Source organism: Chelonia mydas, chromosome 9, assembly GCF_015237465.2.
Source record: "Chelonia mydas isolate rCheMyd1 chromosome 9, rCheMyd1.pri.v2, whole genome shotgun sequence".
Classification (NCBI taxonomy): domain Eukaryota; kingdom Metazoa; phylum Chordata; order Testudines; family Cheloniidae; genus Chelonia; species Chelonia mydas.
The window spans coordinates 47,221,627-47,243,707 of NC_057855.1; the positions used below are offsets into that span (position 1 = coordinate 47,221,627).

General features: G+C 45.3%; 1 protein-coding gene across 15 annotated transcripts in view; it reads right to left on the bottom strand.

Moving 5' to 3' along the window:
* Window positions 1-22,081, bottom strand: part of GIGYF2 (GRB10 interacting GYF protein 2) — a 152,982-nt gene that overhangs the window by 27,027 nt on the left and 103,874 nt on the right. For 8 of the 15 annotated variants that reach the window (XM_043521652.1, XM_043521649.1, XM_043521647.1 and 5 more), the window contains 2 exons: window positions 10,450-10,548; window positions 2,430-2,600 (listed from right to left, as the gene is read on the bottom strand). In XM_043521652.1, the coding sequence (XP_043377587.1) occupies window positions 2,430-2,600; window positions 10,450-10,548 (270 nt within the window). The remainder of the gene's footprint in view (window positions 1-2,429; window positions 2,601-10,449; window positions 10,549-22,081) is intronic. The other 7 variants (XM_043521655.1, XM_037909437.2, XM_007052598.4 and 4 more) reach the window with 3 other exon arrangements.

Sequence of the window (22,081 nt, forward strand, 5' to 3'; positions counted from 1 at the left end):
GGAGACAATGAAGTTGTCTGGGGACAGATGTGATGAAGACACTTGTCATAACTATAAGGGTAGCCTAAAATTGCTCCTTACCTGTAAGGGGTTAAGAAGCTCAAATAACATGGTTGGCACCTGACCAAAGGAACCAAGGGGGACAAAAGATACTTTCAAATTGGGGGGGGGGGGAGAGGAGGGGAGAGAAGCTTTGTTTTGGGTTCTTTTTTTCTGTGTTCGTTTGCTCTTGGGACTAAGGGGGTCCGGACATCAATCTATGTCCTCCAAACCATTCTGAACCAGTCTCTCATATTACAGAAATTGTAAGTACAGCCAGGCAAGGCGTACTAGTTTATCTTTGTTTTCTCAACTTGTGAATTTTCCCTTCGCTGGAGGGAGGTTAATCCCTCTTTTGTTGTAACTTTGAAACTAACGCTAGAGGGGGTTCCCTCTGTGTTTTGTGCATCTTTTGTTACCCTGTAAAGTTATCCCACTTTTATCTTCACTGGGAGAGGCTAAGTGAAGTCAGGCTGGAAGAGGCTCACAGGGAGCAAGTTAGGTTCTTGGGGGGTGGAGCCAAAGATTGGACCTGTAAAGAGTAGGGAGACTTCTGAGGTAAATTGCTGGAGTCCCTGGGGAAAGGAGGCAGTGCGGGGAATCCTGCTGGAGGAAAAAATCACTTCCAACCTGATTTTACAGAGGGGATTTTTACCTTTTCCTTTTTTTTTTTTTTAAATAAAATTCTTCCTTTAAGAACGGACTGATTTTTTTTCTGTGTCCAAAGATCCAGGGATTTGGGTATGTGTTCACTTTGTAACCAATTGGTTAGGATATTATCCTCAAGCCTCCCCAGGAAAGGGGGTGTAAGGGCTTGGGGAGATATTTTGGGGGGAATAGGAACTCCAAGTGGTCCTTTCCCCGATTCTTTGTCTAAATCACTTGGTAGTGGCAGCATACTGTTCAAGGACAAGGTGGAATTTGTGCCTTGAAAAGTTTTTAACCTAAGCTGGTAAATACAAGCTTAGGGGGTCTTGAATGCAGGTTCCCACATCTTTACCCCAGAGTTCAGAGTGGAGAAGGAACCCTGACCACTTTTAAAAAAAAGTGTAAGATGGCTGGCAGAAGGAGTGGACACATAATGGAATCTATAAAGCTCAGAACTTAGGAGGCCACAAAAAAAGGAAGTTACAGTAGCCAAGGCAAGAGGATATGAAGGAGCATGGATAAGGTTTTCAAGTAGGAGTGCAGACTTGGCAGAGTGGAGTCAGGCAGATTGGCAAACACAGGCAATGTGGGAGAAGAGTCAAGGATAATACAGTATTCTGTAGTAATGTCCAAAACACTACATCTTACAGAATAAATATTTTACACTATCATGGTAGAATACTATAAGCATTTTGCCCCTCTTTTTAAATTAATGACCACAGACTGGAAAGCTTAGGCCACAACATATTCTGGAGCCCCAGACAAATATGTAATGGAAAGTAAAACATTCAACAAATATAGCTCTGTCACAGGCTGGCTGGCCCCTTAAACTATTCCCACTGAGCTGAGTGTGATAGTGACTTGATGATTGATAAAGATGCAGAAGATCAGAGAGAGGACTATTTAAACAGATCTGTGAACTCAGGAGAGGAGACCCAGGAGAGAGTGGAACAAGGGGATTTTCCTCTCTGGGAGAGGCTAAGTGAAGTCAGGCTGGAAGAGGCTCACAGGGAGCAAGTTAGGTTCTTGGGGGTGGAGCCAAAGATTGGACCTGTAAAGAGTAGGGAGACTTCTGACGTAAATTGCTGGAGTCCCTGGGGAAAGGAGGCAGTGCGGGGAATCCTGCTGGAGGAAAAAGCCACAGAGAACAAACAGGCAGGCTGGCTCCTGTGAAGGGCCAAAGCACCAAGGCTTGTTGGAGAATAGTGGCTTCAGGAAGATTTATGTTAGGCAGGACAGTGCTTGATACCAGAGACAGTGAAAGGCAGTGGAATGCTAGGAAAGGGTTGAGAACCAGGCCCAGATGATAAGTTGATTATTTGGGACTCTGAACTACATTGGACATTTTGATAACCTGGAAGGGCTCAGAAATAGCTACTTCTCAGCCAGAACTGAGTGGCATGCAAAGACAGATGGCCTGCAGGGGGCAATAGAGACAACATGGCATGGTGCAACGAGGCGCTCCGCTGATTAATGTGAACTGCTACCTACTCCGCCTTCTCAACAATAAAATTGTGACGGCTTCCCACAGCACCAAGTTTGTTCGTCCTTATTACCAGGTTGAAAGGAAAATGTAATCCATGTTCATTCAGTTTAATTCTGCCCACATGCAGTTCCACTTCCAGATTCCCATCCTGATCCGAAAGGCTCATCCTATCCTCTCCTCAGCTGGTATTACTATTAAGTCTCTGTGTGCACTCAGTTCCAGCATCTCCCATGCCTGAGCATGGTAAATCCCTTACATTCATTTTCACCTGTTTACGAAGCAACTCTTCTCGCTGACGTCTTTCCTCCTCTTCTCTTCTCCTCTCCTCCAACCTTCTAAGTGCTTCCTCCTGTTGTTGTCGTTCCTCTTCCTCCCGCTGTCGTCTTAGTGCAATTTCCTGCTCTCTCTGCCGCCTCAGGGCTTCTTCCTAAAGATGGGAACAAAAGTGATTCACACCAATTCACTAAACAGAACACAAGGTGGTCTGGCCACAGGAGTTGTCTCAGGGAAACCTGGGCACCCAACTTTTTTTTTTTGGTGTGTTAGTGTTAACACAAAGCATATTATAAAAACCCAAAAATACAAAGCCATGGGTTAACAAATATTGTGGTAGGACATGCATCCCCGAGACAAGTGAGTTTTGATGAAAACATTGGTTGTTTTTAGGTTCGAATGGTCTCCCAGCTGGTACTAAGGGGGGGGGAGAGGATGCCAGGCCATGGCATGCGGCCCGGCACCCCTGTTGGTGCTGGGTGGGGGGGAAGGGTTGGCGGAGCTGGTAGGGGCTTCCTACCCAGTTCCACGTCCTTGCAACTCCTGGGCGGCAGAGGGACCAGGGGATTCGCTGCTCCAGCCACTAGCGCTGGCTGCCGCAGAGCCCACTGGCCAGGAACCACAGCCAATGGGAGCTGTGCGGGCAGGGCCTGTGGGCAGCATAGAGACCACACACCGGCCCCTCTGCCACCTAGGAGCTGCAGGGTAGCCAAGCCAGCGAGACCCAGGGAGCTACCCACCCCAAGGTAAGTGCTCCCCGCTGGCCCCAACACCCTGCCCCTCGCCCTGAGTGACCTCCCACACATCCAAACTGCTGCTGCTGGCCCAGGGGCTGCCTAGCTCCAGCAGCCCCTGAGCCAGCACCCACCGCTGCAGAAATCACGGTGGTCACGGAAAGTCTCAGAATCCGTGACTTCCATGACAGACTCACAGCCTTAATCATAACACATCAAAGAGACGCATCTTGCAGCATGCCCCAAAGGTCACACTAATTTTGGGCTCTGGTGAATCAAGGGAACACTAAAACCATTGCCCTTATCAACAGTCCTATACCACATCATACATGTACTGCATAAATGAAGTATAAACATACAAATTGCCATACCAGATCAAACCAATGGACCAGTTTACTGTCCGGGACAACAGTAACCACAGATGCTTACAGGAAACTACATAATGGACAATTATGGAATGACCTGCCAAAAGGGAAGTTTTTTATATTTCCCAGCAGTTAAATGCCTGAAACATAAGGGTTTATATGCTTTCTGTTATCCTACCTAACATAACTGTTATTCCAGGAGAATGACTTTGGTTTCCAACCAGTATGAGAAAAAATGATGACCCTTTGACCATTTTCTCTTTTTGTTTATTTAAACGCTGATATGGCATATTAGGGACGGCCCACGGGCACGTGTAGCACACTGTCTGGGCCAATTCTGAAGCCAATGCCTACAGCTAAAATATATTCACTCATGAAGGGAGAAGGATGCAGCAGCTGCTTTTTCATCTGTCTGATAAAAGATGGCCCTAATCTTCAATTACAAGCACTTTCCCTGCCCACAGCGATAACGGGAAGGGACTCAAAACTATTTCTGACTTTCTGATGTGGCTCTTAGGTCTATGGGGAAGGGCTCACAAACTGCATTTTGTTTGTTCGGGGAATGCGAGCAAAGTTTTAATCACAGAACATCTCCCTGCCCAGACTTATGGACAGGCACAATCTCCCAGTCAATGACTAGTGCTCAACATTCACTGCCTGAAAATGAACCAAAGACATAGGAGCCACTGGGTCCCTCTTGCAAGTCAACAGATCACTAATACCACTGCCCCACTTTCCCTTGTAGAAAGGAGAGCACAAATGTAGCAAGAGTAGAGAGATTCCTTCCATTCCACAGTTATGAAAGGAGAGACATTGTTGCATCATGGGCAGTTGAAAAATTAAGGGGTGGATGTGAGGAGGGAACTGATCTATTTTTAAGAGTGCTAATAATAAGTAGATTTGATTTATAAACAAATGAAAGCAATAATCCAGATCACGAAAAATTGGGAGCCAGGAGGTCTGAACTCCTGGGTGTGATCAACTGGACTCCACTGTTAAAAGAGAATCTTAAATTGGGTGAATAAAACAGGGTCATAGTCAAGAGAGAATAATGCAGTCTCCCAGATTTTCAGATACTTTTTCCTTGATGTTTCTTTCCCAGCCTTTACAGGGTCTTCATATGTAGAGTCACACAAACATACTTAAGAACAGGGGATCAACAGAGAGGCATACACCACACACAGACCACTCTGACTGGCCATTTCCAGTTTTAGAGGGTCTGAGGCAAGAGCCTTTTGGAACTCGGTAATTTATGGAGCTATTTTTTTTTCTTTTCCCCCCATCAATTAACTTTATGGCAAAAGGTTCACATGGATTAGACTTTGGATTAGAAGAAAAATATGAAATATAAAAGTTTTTCTTTGCAAGAGAAATATGGTTTGATATGCGGATATTTAAAATCTATCCTTGTGTAACTGTCAAAGGCCCTTTTATAGACTTCTCAGCAGCTAGACGCTGGTTTACTGGTCCACCATTTGCATGTTGTAACAGAAAAAGAAATACAGGGAGCTTGACTCAGAGTTCCAACTCAGATTCTTTTACTTTCCTTACATTGTATTCCAAAAGACAAACAAACATACCATGAGCATGTCTATGCTACAAACTGAAGTTGTCTTAAGTTAAATCAACATACAACCACCGCAGTAATTACTGCAGCTTTTTATGTCCACACTACCCTCCTTCTGTTGGTGGATAACGTCCTCACCAGGTGCACCTGCATTGACTTAAAAGGGGCAGTGTGGGGGGCCAAGAGCACAGTCTCCCAGGTCCACGTGGAGCTCCCCGCGCGGAGAGCCCTGCTGCCACATGTGCTCCTGGCTCCAAGCACAGATAGCAGCCTGGTTCAAAGTGGGGAGCTGGGGGGCCAGCTGTAGCTGTGAGCAAGGCACAGGATTCACAGCAGGGAGCCTACCAGACTTTCTTGTCAATTTCATGGCTCCACCATGGAGCCATGAAACTGACAAGAATGTCAGCCAACAGTCAATGTAAGTAATGCATAACACTAACTATACCGACACAAGCCTTATGCCTCTTGTGGAGGTGGAGTTATGTGAGTGCAGTAGGGCACTTACATAGGCAGGAGCAAGGCTGTAGTGTAGACACTGACATAATTAGGTCAATGTAAGATGCCTTATGTCGACCTAACTCGGTAGTGGAGACCAGATCTATGGTTGCTCTGAAATGTAATCCTCTTGTTTTACATTCATAATCCACTTACCGACAAAAATTTCTGGAAAGCATTATCTGGTGTGCAATGTTCCACGAACAGCCAATATTTAATTTAATGCCTCAAATATTTAATTTCTGAGTTTGAAAGTGTACCAATTCCTCATGTAAAGGTATTAAAGATCATGGAATTGTATACACGTGCTCTGGAAAAAATGGATGATATGGTGTTGGTGCCCTTTAAAACTTGCTATCTACCACTGTCTGTTACTGGAATTTGCAGTACTCCCCTCACTGTATTTAAAATTGGTAATTATTGCAAATATAGCAAATAAGTGTTTATACTAGGGCTGTTGATTAGATTAAGCGCAAACTCATGCGATTAACTCAGAAAAAGTAATCACGATTAACAGTGCAATTAAAACTGATTAATAGCGATTCATTTTTTTAAACAATAGAATACCAATTGAAATGTATTAAATATTTTTGGATGTTTTGCTACATTTTCAAATATATTGATTTCAATTACAATACAGAACACAAAGCGTACAGTGCTCACTTTATATAATTTTTATTACAAATATTTACACTGTAAAAATGATAAACAAAAGAAACAGTATTTTTCAATTTACCTTATACAAGTACTGTGGTGCGATCTCTATCGTGAAAGTGCAACTTACACATTTACTTTTTTTAAAAAAAAATACACAACTGCACTCAAAAACAATGTAAAACTTTAGAGCCTACAAGTCCACTGAGTCCTACTTCTTGTTCAGCCAATCACTAAGACAAACAAGTTTGTTTACATTTACAGGAGATAATGCTGCCCACTTCTGATTTGCAATGTCACCTGAAAGTGAAAACAGGCATTTGCATGGCTCTTTTGTAGCAGGCATTGCAAAGTATTTAGGTGCCAGATATGCTACACCTTCGTATGCCTCTTCATGCTTCAGCCACCATTCCAGAGAACATGCTTCCATACGGATAACGCTCATTAGAAAAATAATGCATTAATTACATCTTAGATTGGACTCCTTGGGGGAGAATTGTACGTCCCCTGCTCTGTTTTACCTGCAGTTTGCCATATAGTTCATGTTATAGCAGTCTCAGATGATGACCCAGCACGTTTGTTTTAAGAACACTTTGACTGCAGATTTGACAAAACACAAAGAAGGCACCAATGTGAGATTTCGAAAGATAGCTACAGCACTCGACCCAAGGTTTAAAAATCTGAAGTGTCTTCCAAAAATCTGAGCAGGACGAGGTGTGGAGCACGCTTTCAGAAGTCTTAAAAGAGCAACTCTTGATGCAGAAACTACAGAACCAAAACCAACAAAAAAGAAAATCAACCTTCTGTGGTGGCATTTGACTCAGATGATGAAAATGAACATGCGTCGGTCTGCACAGCTTTGGATCATTATCAAGCAGAACTCATCATTAGCATGGAAGCGTATCCTTTGGAATGGTGGTTGAAGCACGAAGGGACATATGAATCCTCAGCACATCTGACACATAAATATCTTGCGACGCCAGCTACAACAGTGCCATGAAAATGCTTGTTCTCACTTTCAGGTGACATTATAAACATGAAGCGAGCAGCATTATCTCTTGCAACTGTAAACAAACTTGTTTGTCTGAGCGATTGGCTGAACAACAAGTAGGACTGAGTGGACTTGCAGGCTCTAAAATTTTATGTTTTATTTTTGAATGCAGTTATTTTTTTGTACATAATTCTACATTTGTAAATTCAATGTTCATGATAAAGAGATTGCACTACAGTATTGTATTAGGTGAATTGAAAAATACTATTTCTTTTGTTTTTTGCAGTGCAAATATTTGTAATAAAAATAACTATAAAGTGAGCATTGTAGATTTTGTATTCTGTGTTGTAATTGAAATCAATATATTTGACAATGTAGAAAACATCCAAAAATATTTAAATAAATGGTATTCTATTGTTTAACATTGCAATTAATTTTTTTAATTGCTTGACAGCCCTAGTTTTTACTGGTAAAGATTTTAAGGGCTGTTGATTCTTTTTCAACTTTCTGTACTCCCAATCTACATTTGACCTTTGCCTTAGTTTCTTGCCTTTAAGTACAAGTTTCTTCTACGCCAAGTTCACTTATTTTGTTACCCATAACAGCTATTCCTAGAAGACCCATCATGATATGAAGCACTAAATACAGGAAGAGTTAGATTCACAGTCAGTCTTGTCCATAGAATCGATTCTGTGTATTTCTCTATGTACTATCACTCTGTAAAGGATGCAATTTTTCAATCTGATCATTATCTGAGTGAATTGTATTTCTCTCTGAAATGAGCAAACTGATTTTTTATCCTTACAAAAGGTTTTTGATTATCAAAAATAGGATCCCAACCACAAGGGGATGTTTAATACAATACAGAAAAGGTAAACTGGAAAGGAAGAAATCCGAGGGGAAAAATCGTAAATTATTCCCCTCAACACACGTGAAGCAAGTCATATAGCAACTTGTGGACAAATAATCACTGATAGCTAACCTATAGGAGCTCTAAATTCCAACATAAACAGTGACAGAGTCCACATTTACCTTGCCTGGTTGCTGAGCTCTCTCACCAAGAAAAAGTTTTCAAGCTAGTCATCTCTACTCCATGTTGAACAAACACATATGAAGATTTCCCTGCCATGTTCAACAGTATTTGGGACTTCAAATCCTTACCATGGATGTCAGAAAGCACCCATGACACATATTGCAGGCTTTACTATTTTGTGTTGGAATCCAGCTCCTTGGTACAATGGTTCTGATACCATCTACAGCTGCTGTTTGACTCACGCCTCAATACAGGCTGTAACAGCAGTGCAACTGACAGGACTATACACCTGAAAGTTAAAGGCGACAGAGTGACAACTGGTCTCAGTTTTCTTCATAATCTTCTCAAACATGCAGTCTTTGGAAACATGAAACAAGTGAGTTTTCTTTTGATCCTTCCTCACATTTAATGCCTTTGAATGAAATGATCAGAAACACCACTGGTATACACAGTATATAAAGATACCTCTCTCTACATACGTATACTGACAGATCTCAAATGTTTTTTCCAACTTTACCAATCTTTCCTATTCCCCTCATGTATGTTTTCCTATCTACTCTTTCTATCTTTGCCTCTATATCGCCTTTTCTCTTCTAATACTTTCAACAGAATTACTCTCAGATAAATTTCAAATTGAGATAGCAGATTTTAAGCACATTTTTCGTTCGTTCGTTTTGTTTGTGTTTTGAGAGAGAGAGAGAGAGAGAGAGAGAGAGAGAGAGAGAGAGAGAGAGAGAGAGAGAGAGAGAGAACGAGAACACACAACCTTTCACAAGTGTTTTAACAATGACCCTGGAAAAAAGTTTGAATTCTCTCTACTTTCTTGTAATATCCCAACTTATCTGAAAGCATTTTTCCACTTGAAAAAAGGAAACGTTTGGTCTTAAAAAATTACTCGCCAAATAAATCTCTTAGCAGGTAAAAATAAAATATAAAGAAGAAATCTGTTTCTCCTACATCCTTTGTTCTTTTTAACCACTTCCTTAAAAGGCACAGAATTTCAAATAAATTAAAGCAGCTTGATGAGAGAAAAGGTTTATTTTTCTACAACATCAATAAAAACACAGTTTAGTGTAGCAGGCAATTTTGTAACAATGAAGCCAGTTCAAGTAACAATAACTGACCAAATTGTTTTCTGACAGACAACCTCCACACTGGAAATATGATGCAGAGAACCAGAAAGAAAAAAACAAACAAACAAAAACAACCTTATTTTGTTAAACTGGTACATGGCTGATGTGGCCTTTGGCATTTTTAGTCATAGATGGGGTGTGATGAGGAGCTGAGAAGCATGACAATTTTATTTCAATCAAACTCTGTACCTGCAGTGGCCCTCAGCCACACAAGACTCCTGGCTTTAAGGGTTGAACTTCTTTTTATAAGGAAAGCTCACCACATTTTCCTTATTTCACTTCAAAACTCTAAATCCAGAGATGGTTTATCAGCTTTGACCTCTTCTATATCTTTTGATTTTTTAAAATGTTTTTCTAGTAATATAGTGCCCAAAAATGTTCATAATATTCCAGGGTTTGTTCACACCAACTATTATGTGAAGTGCCATGATTATTCCTTCTAATTTGCGCTGTTCCTATATTGAGGAAGTACCAATATTCATTTTCCATTCTATATGGATCCTGTCACTATCCTTTTTGTCCCACCCCAATTTCATGCATCTCGCCAGTGTACATACATTGCTGTGCAAGTTTCTTTTCAGATATTTAAAATGAGACGAAGAGCACCAGAGAAGATACTTATGTAGGGTTTTCAGTTTTAGATTAACCTAGAATCCATTGAAGCAGAAAAGTGATCAGTTTTTGTAAAATGTTCACAAAAATACCTGAAATTTACAATGCTTGCAATGCTGAAAACAGCCTGAAGATGGCACTGGCAAGGTCTACAGATCTCCCAATCTACCTGGGATCTCATCCCCTGGAGACGGGACTTTAAAGGGGGACAATTTTAGATATAGTTCAGGGAAACTATGATCCAGGTCATTAATCTATGATCCAGCTCACTGTTGTACAATGTAGTGAAAAAACAAGACTGGCTTAAACATGGATTACCATGGAATTCCCTCTTACATAACCTGCAACCGTTTACTAGTATCTTTTAATTCTCTTATAAAATCAATTTATAGTTCACCATCAATAATATATTTACTAACCTTATATACTAGTCTTTTATGCAGTATTATATCAAAAGCCTTCCTGAAGTCCATGCAGAATAAGTCTACAGCTTCACCCTTCTCAGCTCTCACTGTCACCTCCTCAAAAGAAGTTAATTAATTTGTTAATCATTATCTCCTCTATAAATCTGTGCTAATTATCTTTGATTAGTCTGTCATTAGTTACCAGAATTTCTTCCAGTATGGAAATCAGATTTCAAGATTAGCCTGGTTATTCTGTTGATTTTTTAAAAGTATGAATGTAACATTTTTCTTTCCAGTGAAAAGATTAAAAAACGTAATTCTGCCTGACTTTCAGAATTATGGAGCCATGGTAACAGCTCCATAGTCAACATAAGACACTTTCCATTATAAAACCAATTTTGATACCTCTCCCACTCCACCTTCAAATTAAAAAAAAAAAAAAGACAATTTTCTGTGAAATTCCATATTGGTAATATCCTGCCAAAAGTGACCATTTCTGTGCAAAGCCAAAGTGGATATGACTGGCCATTTCAGAGATAATGCCAGAAAGTGACTGGCGTTTCATTTCCAAAAGTTTACCATTCCTGCCATTGTATATATCGGAAATAACCTGGCCTAGGAGCTCTACAGTTAGAACTAGAGTGCATTACACAGAATGGACAACTGAAAAGTTATTTATTACAAAAAATGAGTATGAAACAATTCTCTACTGCTTGAGTGCTACAGTCTACCCTGGCATTTTCCAGCCACAGGAATTCAGTCCCCAACTATGCTACCAATTACTCGCCATTACAAACTGAAGTGATTCCATCTACATAAAGATAACATGCATTAACAATGGTAAAATACAAAAAAAACCCTTCATAAAAATTGAGTTATAGTTCACAATAATACAGTTTTATTTGAATGTCATAAATAACAAAAACCAAGTATTTGGAAGGGAGGACATTTTTAACCAAGGTTTCACAACCAATCTCAACATCGCCCCAGCCTTTAAACCAGAAATCCTCCTATAATTACTCATCCTTGAGGACATAAAATTCTAACATGAGCCAAAAGCCCTTCTGTTATACCACCTACCTACTGTATATGGTCCAGAGACTTACATACAGAAAATCTTCCAGTGCACCACACACCTTTTATGGGATAGTTATACCAACGTTTTCCTTCTTATCATCTGAACAGACCAGAAACTTAACCCTTCTACATATCAATCTCCTACTATGATTATTCATTTCTCATATACAATAAAAAAACAAAACAAAACCCAAAAAACCCACCATCCCATTTTGAGCTAAAGAGATTAATCATCCATATTCACCCTTCCTGTACAGACTAGCAACACTAATATACTGCCTGTATTTGGCTGGGAAGATGACTGACTGACTGACTAACCACCACTTCAAAACATGTATTTGGTAGGAATTTAAGATGTATCAGCAGAACCACCTTAACTTATTCTAAATTCATCACGAGTATGTTGTTACGACCTGATGTTCACTGATTAAACCATCTGCCACCAGAAAAGCTGCCATTTGTGTATGGCATTTAAGCTCACAGATATTGGGTAGCTCACAATCACTTTTAATAGCTGAGTAAGCATGACATGAACTACTACTTGCATTGGAGTATACTGTATTGACCAAAGGCATCTAAGTAAGGATTAGGGAACTTTGTGCTATTCACTGAGCACACATGCAGAGGAGGACAAGGTCTTTACCACAAAGTGGACTTTGAGTTTACAGTCAAAGATGAGATTCAATGAGAGGAAAAGGAACAGAAATAAGAGCATAAGTTTACACAGGCTATGTGCATAATTAGATTTTAAATCTTTAAAAATAAATTTCAGCAAAATTTAAATCTCCTATAATGTGGGGATCTTTTTAAATATATCAAGCCCTGCACTCTAATCCAGGTCTTGAGAGTTTGAGGTCTACCTTGAATATATCCATGAAAAAGCTACTCTTTTCAGAAGAACTGAAAGTACAGTTCTAAAATGGAAAAAACACCAAGATCACGGATTCCTCTTACCAGAGTGATGGACCATTAAAAAGACTACTCTGACAGTAAAGAGTATTGAAGCTTATTTGGAGAGGTTTGTGAAGAACACAAGAAAAAGCCTTCAGTATTAAGCTGAGGTTCATTTTTAGAAATGGATGTTAATTTGTGGTTTTAGTCTTGAGATTGATTTATGGCTACAGGTAATATGCAGGTGAATAGGTAAGTTCTCTATTTTCCAGTCTGATTTAGATTACTTGTCCTCTCAAAATGAAGGGGACAAGCCCTTCCTTATTTAAAAAAGTTTAAACGTTAAGCGTCCACTTTGTAAGAATCTACACACCTTCTGCACTAAGCTCCAACAGGTTGATGCAAAAGCAGATCCTGGAATGAGATTCTCCCCCTTGACATGACAGGTTTCCCATGTGAGCTCCCCAGATAAAGCTCACATCTATTGTAATTCTGTTCAACAGGTGGTCTGTGAGGGGCTTCTGCCAGCAGATATTTCCCAAGAATTTAAGAATATGCTTGTAAAGGATCAGAGATCTGCTCTCCTCCTGGTGGTCCCACTGGGGCAAAAGGTTGGTTTGTAGGTATCAAAGGGAAATACCACGCCAAAGAGAATTTTGATATTGGACATTTCCCTTCTAGCAAGGCTCATTTTTCTATTGGCAGTTATGGTCCTGCTTCTTCAACTGCACAAAGGAGGCTGAACTTAGTTTTGGAATGGTCAACCTAGACAAGAGAAAATGAAGTGTAACTGGACTACTAGATACCTAGAGGGGGTTAGAGTCACGTCCTCTTTAATTTAGATCCCACAAAAGAGGAAAAAAAGTGTTCCATTCACAGAGGAAAATGAAATAGTCACAAGGAGGCTCCTCGGCTGTAGGTCTAAATGAAACAAAATGTAAGGCTGCTTCTTTCAGCCAATGGTCCAGAGCAAAAAAAGACAATTCTCACCATGGCAACAATGTCAGTTATTTCTCCAGTTATTCCTGTCCACTAGCCAGGGGATGATTAATGAATCTCCCAGGACAAGAGGAAACTAGAGAGGAGCTCTTCTTTCTCCCTAAGAAATTTTCTCACTCCCTGCTTCTGGAAGGCTGCTTCTTTTTTATGCCCCCCTCCACCGCAATTCAGGAGTCACAGCTGTCAAATCTACCTCCCAGCAGTTTGAATATTCAACAGCTGCCACTTCTTCTCTTCAAGTCTGGCCAGCAGGACTGTGAAACATCTGATGGGCAAGAATCCTTATTTTCACATACTTGCCCTTTGACACAAGGATCACACCAGTTTGGTAAGCAGTAGAAATTAATGAGCTTTTCTGAAAATGCTTTACAAAATCGTTCCATGGAAGATGCCAGGAGATTTCTTGATTTAAAAAAGGAAGCTTTCCATAGGGCAAGGATCGGCAACCTTTGTCACGTGGCCCACCGGGATAAGCCCTCTGGCGGGCCAGGCAGGTTTGTTTACCTGCTGCATACACAGGTTCAGCCGATCGCAGCTTCCACTGGCCATGGTTAGCTGCTCCAGGCCAATGGGGGCTGCGGGAAGCGATGGCCAGCACATCCTTCAGCCCACGCTGCTTCCCGCAGCCCCCATTGGCCTGGAGCGGCTAACCACGGCCAGTGGGAGCTGTGATTGGCCGAAATTGTGGACACAGCAGGTAAACAAACCTGCCCGGCCGCGGGCCAAACGTTGCCGATCCCTGCCATAGGGTATCGAGACTCACTGATCAATTTTTCAACCTTGTCTGCTTTTGAAGTATAAAATATCTCTAACAGCTACCCCAGATGCACTGGGAAAGTGATTAAGGGGTCACTGACTTAGATCTCAGAACTTGTGAGCTGTTGCTAAGAATGCCTGAATTCTTGAAGGATTTGTGAGGAATGAATTTTATTAGACAAGATAAGGGCAGAGGGCTGAAGATTAAATCCAGGTAGTCTTTCTGAATACATTTCTAAAACAGGTCTGTTAGTTCTGGCCCATACCTGACTGAAATGGCAAAAATTTGCCATTAAGCAATAAGGCCTTAGACAGAACCTATACTGTTTCCATAATCAACAACAACCAACATCTTACTTTACCCTTCCTGATGCAAAAATAGTCTTAACCACGGACAATCACGCCCCACTGTTCCCGTAAGAATTGCTAGTTACAGAATCACCATGACCAGTTAATGTATCTATGGATACAAACATGCTATCCTCAATCTTAATTTACAAAACAAAAGTTAGGGCTTGTCTATGCAGTGGGGTAATGTGCTCTGTGGGGGTGCGAATGCTAAAGAGCATTAACATGCTGTACATTAATTGGCCCATGTAGACCCTGTTGATGCATTTGAACATAGTGCTGTTTGAAAGAGTACTACATTAAAGCACACTAGCGAACCTTTAGTGCACACCACCAGGGTTTAGATGGACCAATTAATGTGCAATATGTTAGGGCAATTTAGAAATCACACCCATATAGAGCACATTACCCCACTGTGTAGACAAGCACTCAGTGCAGTTTTGAAGGATCAGTTAGTAGTGAAGACATGTAAAAACCCAATGATCTGTAGTCCAAGTTTACTATACTCCACAAATACAATGGACTTTACCAATATTTGATGTCTGCAGGCATATGCTATGGACTTCTTTAAGCCCTTAGGAAAAAGACAGTTACCTTTTCAGTAACTGGTGTTCTTCAAGATGTGTTGCTCATGTCTATTCCACAATAGGTGTGAGTGCTTGCCATGTGCACCGGTGCCGGAAGTTTTTCCCTAGCAGTACCCGTAGGAGGAGCACCCCAGTGCTGTATGGCACTGTATAAGAGGAGCTGCATGCTCCCCCGACCCTCAGTTTCTTCTTGCCAGACAACTCCGAAAGAGGGGAAGGAGGGCAGGATGTGGAATAGACACGAGCAACACATCTCGAAGAACACCAGTTACAGAAAAAGGAACTGTCTTTTCTTCTTTGAGTGATTCCTCATGTGTATTCCACAACGGGTGATTCCAAGCTATATCTGTTGGAGGTGGGAGGAGTTCACAGATCCCCGGGACAGAGTACCGCCCGGCCAAACCTGGCGTCATCCCCGGTTTGGCAGACAATTGCATAGTGCGAGGTAAACATGAGAACCGAAGACCAAATGGCGACTCTACAAATATCCTAGGGACGTGGGCCACAAAGGCAGCCGATGAGGCCTGGGCCCGAGTCGAGTATGCCTTTACAATTGGTGGTGGGGGAATACCCACCAAATCATAACAGGTGCAAATGCAAGAGATGATCCAGTGGGAGAGGCACCGGGTGGAAATCTACCGACCCCGCATGCGTTCAGCTGAGGCAACAAACAGTTGAGAGGACTTCCTGAACGGCTTAGTCCGTTCGAGGTAGAAGGCCAGGACCCTACGCACAACGAGCATGTGGAGGTGGCACTCCTCACTGGATGCATGTGGCTTGGGGCAGAGGACAGGGAGGAAAACGTCCTGGCCCAAGTGATAGACGGAGACCACCTTAGGGAGGAACGCGGGGTGTAGGCAGAGCTAAACCTTATTCTGATGAAAAACCGTGTATGGGGGGGGTTCAGAGGCCAGGGCCCTGAGTTCCGAGACCCTCCTGGACAACATAATAGCAACCAGGAAGGCCACCTTCCACGAGAGGTGAGACCAGGAGCACATGGTCAGAGGTTCAAACGGGGGGCCCCGTGAGATAGGATAACACCAAGTTCAGGTCCCACGGCGGGACAGGAGGCCTAGCATATGGAAAAAGACGGTCCAATCCCTTAAGGAATCGTCCAGTCATAGCATGGGAGAACACCGTGTGTCCTTGCACCGGCAGATGGAAGGCCGATACGGCCACCAGGTGCACCTTGACTGACGAGGGCACCAGGCCCTGGGCTCTAAGGTGAAGGAGGTAGTCCAGGATAAGCTGGATCGGGGGTTGGAGGGGTGGGGGGGAGGGGGCACACGGGAAACACCCTGCTCGGCGGCCCATCTGGAGAACCGGGACCACTTTGCCAAGAAGGCGCGACGTGTGGAGGGCCGCCTACTTTCCAGGAGGACATGCTAGACCCCCTCCGAACACGTCCGCTCCTCCCCGCCTAGCCACTGAGCAGCCACACCATGAGATGGAGAGCCACTAGGTTGGGATGGAGGAGGCGGCCCCCATCCTGGGAGAGCAGGTCTGGGCGGAGCGGCAACAGCTGCAGTGGAGCCACTGCCAGGCCCAGGAGGGTCCCGTACCAATGCTGCCGGGGCCATGCCAGGACAATTAGAAGGACCTGTGCCTTATCCATTTTTACTTTCTCCGGGACCCTGCTGATGAGAGGGAACGGGGGGAAGGCATAGAGAAACTGGTCTGACCAGGACAGGAGGAAGGCATCGGAGATAGCGCCCCTTCCCAGACCACCCCCTGGAGCAGAACTGGGGGCAGTGCCAGTTCTGTCTCGTCGCGAACAGTTCCACTTCAGGAGTTCCCCACACTCGGAAGAGCTGGTGAGCCACTTCCGGGTGGAGAGACGACTCGTGCTGGGAGAAGTCCCTGCTCAAGTGATCCGCCCATGTGTTGCGGGCTCCCAGCACGTGGAAGACCCTCAGGGAGATGTCGTGGGCTATGAGGAAGTCCCACAGTCTGAGGGCTTCGCAGCAGATGGCGAAGGATCGGGTCCCGCCTCGCCTGTTGATATAGAACATCGAGGCCATATTGTCCGTGAGGACACTGACCACCTTGCCCTGTAAGTGCGAGCAGAAGGCCATGCATGCCAGACACACCGCCCTGAGTTCCTTGACGTTTATGTGTAGGGATAGCTCTGGGGCCGACCACAGCCCTTGGGTGTGAATGGTCCCCACATTAGCCCCCCAACCCAGGTCCAACGCATCGGACACCAGCTCCAACGACGGAACCCTGTCCCAGAAAGGGACCCCTTGGAGCACGTTGTTCAGGGTGGACCACCACCGAAGGGAAGGCGATCACTGGGTCAGGCACGGTGAGGACCTTGTCCATCCTGTCCCTGGCCTCCGAGAACTCAGAGGCCAGCCAAAGCTGGAGGGGCCTCATTCAGAGCCTGGCGTGGTGGACCACATACATGCACGCCGACATGTGACCCAGGAGCTGGAGGCACGTTCTGGCCGTTGTCACAGGGAACTTTGTGACCGTGCTGCTGAGCCCCTTTAGGGTCTCGAATCTGTCCAGTGGGAGGGAGGCCATGGCCGACGAGGCGTCCAGGAGCACCCCGATAAACTCTATGTGCTGGACCGGGACTAACGTGGACTTGGTGTCGTTTATTAACAGGCCCAAGGTAGCACAGGTGGACAGTAGAAGCGTCACGTGATCCCGCACCTGTGACCAGGAGCTGCCCTTGACCAGCCAATCGTCCAGGTAGGGAAAGATCTGGACCCCCCCCCCGCCCCCCCCCCCCACCCAGTGCCTGAGGTAGGCCGCTACCACCGACATACATCTTGTGAACACCTTTGGGGCAGTGGATAGGCCAAACAGGAGGACCGTAAATTGGTAATGATTCTGTCCCACCAGGAAACGGAGGAAGTGCCTGTGCCCCTCGAATATGTGGAGGTGGGAAATATGCGTCCTGCAGATCCAGGGCAGCGTACCAATCCTCTTGATCCAGGGAGGGGATGATGGAGGCCAGGGAGACCATGCAGAACTTGAGTTTGACCATAAACTGGTTTAGATCACATAGGTCCAGGATGGGCCTGAGTCCCCATTTGGGATAAGGAAATAGCGGGAGCAGAGCCCCTTGCCTCTGAACTCCCGGGCACCATTTCCACCGCTGCCAGGTCTAGGAGCCGTCCCACCTCCTGCTCTAGCAAGGCTTCGTGCGAAGGATCTCCCAGAAGGAACGGGGGTGAGGGATGGTTGGGCGGAGGAGAAACAAATTGCAGCATGTAGCCCTGGGAGATCGTGTTGAGGACCCAGCAGTCTGAGGTTAGTCGCAACCACTCTGGGAGGAAAGCACACAACCGATTGCAGAAGGGAAGCTTTATTGAGGGGGGACCCCCTTTGGGAACTGTCAGGGTGCCCCCCGGCATCCCATCAAAACGGCCTTTTCCCCACCTGCTTGCCCTTGGGGGACCCAGGCTGCGGGGCAGGCCATGACTGCCGCTGAGGGCACTTCTTATAGTCTCTCGACTTTTTATAGGCAGCCTTGTACTTAGGCTGGGCAGCCAGAGCAGGGGCCTGCTGAGGCTTAAACTTAGTTTTGGCTGGAGCCGGAACATAAAAACCCAGGGTCTGCAGGGTCATGCGGGAGTCCTTCATGCCATGCAGCTTTGTATCCGTTTGTTCCACAAACCAAGTCTTGCCGTCAAACGGAAGATCGTGCATGACTGACTGCGCCTCACTGGACAGCCCGGACAGGAGCCACGACACCCTTCTCATGGACACCACTGAGGCCATGGATCAAGCTGCCGTGTCCGCTGCATCTGACGCCGCTTGCAGGGATGCCCTGGCAGCAGCTGCACCCTCCTCCACCAGCACCCTGAACTTTTTTTTTAAATCGCACTCCTGGAGGGAGTCCTCGAATCTGGGAAGTGAACCCCACAAGTTGAATTTGTATCTGCCCAGGAAAGCCTGGTGGTTTGCCTCGAGGATGAATAAACCTTTCTGCCAAAAAGAGTCCAGCCTCCTTGAGTCTTTATTTTTCGGACTGGGGGCTGGTTGGCCCTGCCGCTCCCTGTGGTTGACCGACTCGACCACCAGGGAGTTGGGCGCCGGGTGGGTGTAGAGGTACTCATGCCCCTTGGCGGGTATAAAGTACTTGCATTTCGCCTTCTTCGAGATGGGAGCCAGGGAAGCTGGCGTTTGCCACAGGGCATTTGAAATCTTTGCCACCCCCTCATGGAGGGACAAAGCCACCCTGCCCGGTGCTGAAGATGACAGTACATTGAACAGGGAGTCCGAGGGTTCCTCCAGCTCTTCTGCCTGGAGGTGAAGGCTTGATGCCACCCGTTTTAAAAGTTCTTGATGGGCCCTAAAGTCCGCCTGCAGGACGGAGGGGGGCAGGGCCGCTATTGCCTCATCCGGAGAGGGTGAGGAAGCCGGTACGATGCTCTTGGTATCCGCTGGCACTGGAGGGTCCACCACTTGGTCGGTCTCCAGGCACGGTGCTAAGGACATACGTCCCACCGACCCTGTCCTCAGGGGCCTGGAGAGAGAGGCTGACTGTGCCTCTAAGGCTCCGGCTACCAAGTGGGCCCCCACCGGGGACTGCGTCGGAGGCCACGGTGCCCACTGGTACCACTGTGCTGGCCACTGGGCCCGGTGCCACTGCACCTGCTGTGGCACCGATGGCCCTGACTGTTCAGCCTGGCCCATGGAAGGGTGACTATGAGTGGAGTCTGGGCTGACGAACAACCTGCCGCTGTCACAGGACTGGGAGGAACAGTGGTGCCGGGAGCGACGTCGCCCATGGGACCGTGATCTTGATGCGGAGGACCGGTACCGCCTGTAGCTGCTGCTCCGCGATCTGCTCCAACGGGCGGACTGGCGACGGCGCGGTGCCAGCTACCTATGACCCGGGCTGCGGAGACGGTGCCTTGGTGGAGACGGAGTGGGATTCCGAGCGGGAACGGTGATGACATCCATGCCGCGACCGGCTGCAGTAACCCCTGCGAGACGAGGGCCTCTGACAATGTCTGCCTCGGTCTTGTCGGTAATCGCTCCGTGGTGTGGAGCGATGCCAGGAGTCCCAGTCGGACGGTACTTAACTAGACAGTCTGGTGGGAGTAGAGGACGAGCCATGTGGACTGCACCCCAAAAGGTCACTGGGTGGAGAACGGCATCAGGAACGTTCCCGCACCGGGGGTGACTGTGGAGAATCCAGCAGTGGCTTGCCTCTGGAGCAGGGGGCCAACACCAGCGGCGTTCCTGGTAACAGCATGGTCATGACATCTCTGGATGCCTGCAGGGCCTCCGGCATGGAAGGCATCCGGACATCCAGGAAGGCCTGATCCAACACGGCCGGGCTACTCCGCTCAACGTGAGTCGGAGGCCTAGAGGCCAGAAGGGATTGAGGACTGCCCGACATGGGTCTAGTCTCTGCCCCTTGTTTACCTCGGTGCTGCTGCGAAGAAGGCACTTTCTTAGCCTTCTTATGCCCCGTAGACGGGGAGCGGTGCCGACTAGTTGAAGGCACCAAGAGGTCGCCGCGCACTGATGCCGTGGTGCCGACTCGGAGTGGCGCACCGGAGCCGAGGTCAGCGCCGACTCCATGAGAATGGCCCGGAGCCTAATGTCTCTTTCTCTCTTAGTCCGAGGTTTAAACGACTTGCAAATCTTGCAACAATCACCGGTATGGGTCTCACCCGAACAGCATAAACAGTCAGCGTGTGGATCACTCCTTGGCATAGATCGCCTACAAGTGTCACACGCCTTAAAACCCAGGACGCGGGGCATGTCCCGGCCCAGGTACTCTAACTAAATGAACTAACTGTAACAGCTAACCAACTACAGGTACTAGCACTGAATGAACGAAAAGTTCTGGGGACGAGCTACAGCAAAGCTGGAGCAGAGCAGTTCCGATGCACCTTCACCGGTGGCAAGAAGAAACTGAGGGTGGGGGGATCACGCAGCTCCTCTTATACTGCGCCATGGAGGCACCACTCCAGGGGTCACTGGGGTGCTCCCCCTACAGGTGCTGCTAGGGGAAAAACTTCCGGCACCAGTGCACATGGCAAGCACGCACACCTATTGTGGAATACACATGAGCAATCACTGAAAGAAGAAATGAAAATTCATCTAAATTAGATTAATTAAATTAAAATTCATCTAAAAAGATCATATATGACAAAGTAGAAATAAGGGAGGGTGAAAGATGGAAGATTAGCAGCCATTCAGGGGAAGAGTAAAGCTTGTTTGAGTAACCTTCACATTGTATTTCCATACCTTACAATGTCTTTTTGGAATGTAAAAACTATATTTGGGATTTCTAGGCTTTCCAAAGTTTTGTTTTTGTTTATATGAACTGCAAAAATGGAGACACTTTCCAAAAATGTAATCATCTCAGCTCCAGTTCAATGCAGATTTTTGCTTGGGTAATAGTACTAATTAAAATTAAAGCACTGTAAAACATGTTGACTAATCACTGCAGCTTCCAGGTGAAGTAGGAAAAACATCCTGATTTATAGAGGAGAAAACAAAATGCACAGAGAGGTTAAATGACTTACCCAACATCACACAGATCAGATCAACAAACAGAACCCATGTCTCCAAACCCCAGTACTATACCTAATCCAACAGAATCCAATGCTCCCCAGTGTTATTTTTCCAAAGGAAACTTTTCACCCTCACAAGTACAAGGGATTGACCAATAATCTTTATCACCAAGGTCTGTGTACTCTGTGGCAGCATTGGGTAAACTTAAAATGTGACATTTTGTTCATTTTCTTATTTAATTCATTAACAAAACTAGTAAGTACAGCTGGACTCCGATTTTGTGAAAATAAATTCACTAGCTCATGTAAAGTCATTTGTAAACTACTGGGATGTCAATATTCTGTGAAGAAAAGTGAATACGACAGCAGTGGTAAACTGTACACATTTCTAATCCCCAGCATGGGAATTCAGCTATGACAAGGGGAGTATAGCTGTAACATAAAATTATAATTAGGGGGTGTTTTTTTTTATGTTTATTAAAAAAAATCAACCCCCCTAAA